This window comes from Myotis brandtii, unplaced genomic scaffold (assembly GCF_000412655.1).
Source record: "Myotis brandtii unplaced genomic scaffold, ASM41265v1 scaffold337, whole genome shotgun sequence".
Lineage (NCBI taxonomy): Eukaryota > Metazoa > Chordata > Mammalia > Chiroptera > Vespertilionidae > Myotis > Myotis brandtii.
The window spans coordinates 137,237-142,761 of NW_005362996.1; the positions used below are offsets into that span (position 1 = coordinate 137,237).

The following is a 5,525-nucleotide window of genomic DNA, read 5'->3' on the forward strand; positions in this document are numbered from 1 at the left end:
TCCACAAGCCAGCTCCGCCCCCTACCGCCCCCCTCCCCCGCTCCAATCAGGGGCAGGGTTGGCCAGCCAACCACCCATAGTCCCTCCCCCAGGCTGCTGGCCCCCTATCAGCCTCCCCCACCAAATTCTGGGGCAGGGCTGGCTGGCCCACTGTCCACAGCCACTCCCCAAAACTAGCCCACCCATGATCAGCCCCCACCACCCTGATCGACCCGTGACACCTCCCCCCAACCAGCTCTGCCCCTGATCAGCTCCCCCACACACCAATCGGGGGTGGGGCTGGCCATCCAACCACCCACAGCCTCTTCCCATGGCTGGCCCTGCCCCCATTCGCCCCTCCACCCCAATAGGGGGAGGGGCCTGCTGGCCAATCACCTATGGCCCAATCCCCCAGCCGGCCTGGCCCTGATAGCACCCCAAATGGGGTGGGCCGGCCAACCTCCCACTGTCTTCTCCTCCCGACAGGTACCCGCCCCAATCAGCCCCAATTGGTGCCGGACCCACCCGTGCACAAATTTGTGCACTGGGCCTCTAGTGTTTCTATAAGACCATGCTTTAAATTATACAATGTTTTTCTATTGTTTCCAGGTTAAAATCCAAACCCTCTCCATTATCTATAGGAACTCTAATGACACTCCAGTTTTATTTATTAATCTTATTTTGAATACCTTGAACTTCTCCTGAGAGTGTCATGCTATATCGCTCATCACTTTTATTTCAATATGCCTTCCCTTCCAGCACTGAATATTGTACCCCAACCCAGTCTGGACTATTCCCTCCAACTATATTATTTTTTGCATTATATATTTATGTGTACGTGCACTTATTACACTGGATTGTAATTATCTCTTTACTCATCTGTTTTTTCTATCATATCATTAGTTACTCAAGGCAAAGAATTACTAAACTGTTATACAGAAAACTTTATATTCTTAGGGTCTTCACCCAAGTGGTAGGCAATTTTTTTAAATAAAAGAAGGTAAGAAAGGAAGGACTGCAGAATGAAAAGGAGATAAATCAGTGAGAAGGCAAAGGGTTTTTAGCAGAGGGAAGTGCGTGGTTCCTCTATGAAGAAATTGGATACTCTATCTAGCAAAGCCTAGGTTTCTGCTATGACTGTAAGTGCCACACTTTATATCCAGCTTCATTTGAAAAAAAAAAGTTGTCTGTTCATACATTCCAGCCTGGTCTTCCACCCTTAAAATATCCAGGTAGATTTTTCATCTCCAGAGAGATCTAACAGAAACCTACCCTCTTTTAACAGCAGTATAGTCAACACAAACCAGGATCCCTTTCTTTCTCATGTATGAAGAGAGAAGCAAGAATTATAAGGTATATTACAGCACCAGAACATGAGAGAGAATTACCATGATAAAAAAAAAAGGAAAAGAAAAAAGCAAATAACCTGTCTACCACCCAAAAAAAATTTTTTAGGAAAGACAAGAGTTATATTTTAAAATACTCCTCTGAGTAATATATTTAGATGACTTTAAAAGTAAGAACAGACTGCTAAAAAAAAAAACAATTAAACAATTCTCAAGAATCATGCAAGGTTTTATCAGGTTAAAAATATGATTATCAAAATAATAATCATAGAAAGATTGAAAAAAAAGTTTAGACAATCTCTCATAGTAAAAAAAAAAATAATACAGAAAAAGAAAGAGAAGACAATCTGCAAATCTTAACATTTGAAGCAAAGAAGTCATGAAAAGAACAGGAAATGGGGTAGAAAGTATGAACTTACTAGTAATAGCACATATTTTCCCTAAATTTGAAAGACATAAACTTTCATATTGAGAAGACCCACATAATACACACCAATAAATGATTAGAAAAAACTCATACCCAGAATATCTTAAAACTTCAGCTCCCCAAAATGAAGAAAACATTTTAAAAGCTAAAATCAGGTCATTTTTATAGAATGAAAATCACACTGGGAACAGACTTCGTATTAACAACATTGCTTGCTAGAGACAATGAAGCAACATTTTCAATATTCTTGAAGAAACTCCTTTTAACCTTTAAATTTATATGAAGCCATATAAGGACCTTCTCAGACATGCAAATATGCAGAAGATTTATTTCCTATATATCCAGGTAAAGTCCATTAAAATGGGAGCATAAATAAATGGGAGTGTAAAAAAAGGAAAAAGAAGAAAGAAGGGATTCAAGAAAACTGAATCTAACCCAAGAGAGATAGATGATTGATTGATAGATAGATAGATAGATAGATAGATAGATAGATGATAGATAGATAGAAATTAGTTTGATAAAAATAATAGTTAAACAGCACATAAATAAACTAAATGAAGAAAGACAGAAAGTGTTTTTTTAATAGAAGAATTTATAAATGGTTATCAGATTTCCATGATTTTTTAATTTCAAAAATATTTAAAGATTTTGAACACAGTGAAAAGGCTGGGGAAAATTAGACAACTCTGTTATTGATGAGACTATGAAACAGATAAATGATTTCACTCACCATTTTCCTTCTTCTTTACACCTTCATCGTATTTTGAGGTAATTTTTTTCCACAATTTTAATGTATTTTCTAACATGTTTTTGAAAGCAACGTGCTCATTTGAGATATTTTTATACATATCCCTGTATAATATTACATTTCTCTCCAGCTGTTCTATTATGTTTTGTTGCCTGTCAGAAGTTGTTCTGTTGCTGGAGAAGAGTTCATGGTAATCTATAATTCACAGCAAGAGGTTAATTAGATTTTAACACAAAGCCTTCCAATAAATTATATTAATATCAAAATAGTTATTTAACAATTTAATGGAAAAAATAGAATAATAGCTACATACATATAGAACACCAACCTTTCATACTTTTAATATTAAAATTAATTGAGATAAAAATGACTTAAGTTACTCAATGCAGCACTAGTTCCTTATTAAAGGAAATGCCCAAATAAATTTAAATGCAAAACAAAAAGATCCATTTGAAGCAGAGATTTCAAAATAAAAGACTGTAATTCAGTATTTAGTTTATAAAAATGCAAACCACACTTTTGAGATTAGGAGATATTAGAATATATTGCTGAGCCTATGTATTATGTATTTCAGGTTCTTGAATAGATATAACCATAATTTAAACCCCAGTCTCGGAACTGAAGAAAGAAATTAGAAAGACAGGGATCATGCCTCTAAGATCTTCCAGAAGATTCAGAAAGCTTGGTAATTTATCTATTTTGTGTATCATTACATAATCTGGCTTTTCTTGATAGACTGATATTAGTTTACCTGGCAGTCCTTCAAATTATTAAAATCTTTCATTTTTCAAGTTTATATAATGTATCAGAGTAATGTAATGTTCCTGATAAAACCAAGGGACAGCCTCTGAAGAAAGGCTGAGAAAAGTGGAAACTTACTCATTACAATCAGGGTTCCCAGTCCAGCCAGCACTACCAGGTTCAGCATTAGCAAAATGAAAGCAACAGGGCCCCACACTTTCAATGGAACAGAATGTCCTCCGGGGAGGCCTGGATTCAGGAAAATGACATGAATTTTAGAAAGCAGACACAAAAGCTGCTAGTAACTCTGTGGGCCCTTAGAAACTGTTCATCACATTCAGCATCGAGGAAACAAAAGAAGCAACCTGATTATCACTTAAGAACCCCCCAAAGCTTCATGAATTGGTGTTACCTGCTACTTTCCATGTGGAAATATGAGTGACCTAAAAACTGAAAATGTACCTAAAAATCTATGTAAGATACAAGTAGACTCCCCTCACCCTGTATTTTCTCCCCCATTTCATACAACTGAGTTACCTTCCCTCTTTTTTTTCTTTATTGTTTAAAGAATTACATATAGTATTACAAATGTCTCCCTTTTCCCCCATTTACCCCTCTCAGGCTACTCCCATCCCCTAGCACATGCCCTCACCCCACTAGTGTCTGTGTCCATTGGCCATGACCATTTGCATGCATACAAGTCCTTTTGAGTTACCTTCTCTTATTCATGCTCATAAAACACTGTCTGTAGCAATGAATTGGAGGATTCATCTCGAGAGCCATTAACTGGCCAAGAGGGGAGGAGGGGTGGTAAACTACAAATACTGACGAGTTCTTCAGTGAAGGCTACAATTTAGCAAACCCATCTCATATACACTGGGGTCCCACAAATTTGATTTGGTATCACACTCTTAAATGTTTCTTATAAAGTCAAACATACCCCCAACCCAATCTAGAATTCTGCTCCTGGGTTGGTATTTACCTAATGGAATTTCTTTAAAATGTCTACACAAAGACTTGCACATCAAAGAAGCTTTAGTCATACTAGACCCAAATTGGAAGCAACTAAAATAACCATGTACAGGTGAATAGATAAATATTGTGGTATATCTATGAGATGGACTACTACTCAGCAATGAAAAGAAATCAACTACTGATTTACACAACAAAGATGAATCTCAAAAACATTATGCTTATGAAAGAAGACAATGCTGAAGAGTATATGTTATTTGAAACCATTTATATAAAATTCTAGACCAGGCATGATAGTTCAGGATGATAGAAAGTAGGTCAGTGATTAGGATAACTTGGAAGGTACAGAAGGTGTCTTTTTAAAAAATAATTTTATTGATTTCAGAGAGGAAGAGAGAGGGACAGAGGGATAGAAACATTGAGAGAGAGACATCCATTGGCTGCTCCTGGATGCCTCCTACTAAGGATAGAGCCCACAACCCAGGAATGTTCTCTGACTGGGAATCAAACCATAACCTCCTGGTACATAGGTTGACACTCAACCACTGAACCACACCAGCCTAGTACACAAGGAGTCTTTTGGGTGGTGGTATATAGGTATATGTTTATTAAGTACAATGCATTTAAAGTGAGAATATTACTTTATATTTAAATTACACTTTAATAAGGTTGACTTGAAAATAAAATTTTTAAAAATAATCAGAAAAGTAAGATTTTTCATATACACACAAAATAGAGTGTTATAAAAAGAAGCCTTCGGAAAACAAGAATTTGTTAAAATAAAATGATACTAAAAACATATTTTTGATAGAAAAATTAAAAGAGAGTTTAAGAAAATCACCCATGAATTGTAACAAAAGGATAAAATGATTTAAAAAGAGGAGGAGAGAATAAAAAAATGAGATTTAATAATATAAAAATTAAAAAAATCCAGAAAAGGCTATGAAAAATCTTGGGTAGATGCAAAAATCATAAAAAAGAGATGGTTTCCCATAACTAGAGAACATTAGTTTATCCTCCTTACTTCGTTTCTTGACATTTTTTTATCTTTTATTTTTAAAAGTCATCTCTAGCCTGGCTGGGGTGGCTCAGCTGTTTAGCATAGACCCAGAAACCAAAAGGTTGTTGGTTTGATTCCCAGTCAGGGCATATGCTGGGGTTGTGAGCTCAATCCCCAGTAGGGGGTGTGCAGGAAGCAGCTGATCAATGATGTTCCTCTCTCATCGATGTTTCTATCTATCTATCCCTCTTCCTCTCTCTCTAAAAATTAATAAAAAACATATTTAAAAACAATAAAATAAAAATAATCTCT

At 36.2% G+C, this 5,525-nt stretch overlaps 1 protein-coding gene across 2 annotated transcripts in view; it reads right to left on the reverse strand.

The window, feature by feature from the left end:
- The window catches only part of LOC106726954, a 16,236-nt gene that overhangs the window by 8,871 nt on the left and 1,840 nt on the right, over positions 1-5,525 (reverse strand). For both annotated transcript variants that reach the window (XR_001363100.1, XM_014543811.1), the window contains exons 3-4: positions 3,380-3,490; positions 2,483-2,695 (exon numbers count right to left, since the gene is read on the reverse strand). Coding sequence is in view for 1 of the 2 variants with exons in the window: in XM_014543811.1 (XP_014399297.1) it covers positions 2,483-2,695; positions 3,380-3,490 (324 nt within the window). In the remaining variant the exon portion in view is untranslated. The remainder of the gene's footprint in view (positions 1-2,482; positions 2,696-3,379; positions 3,491-5,525) is intronic.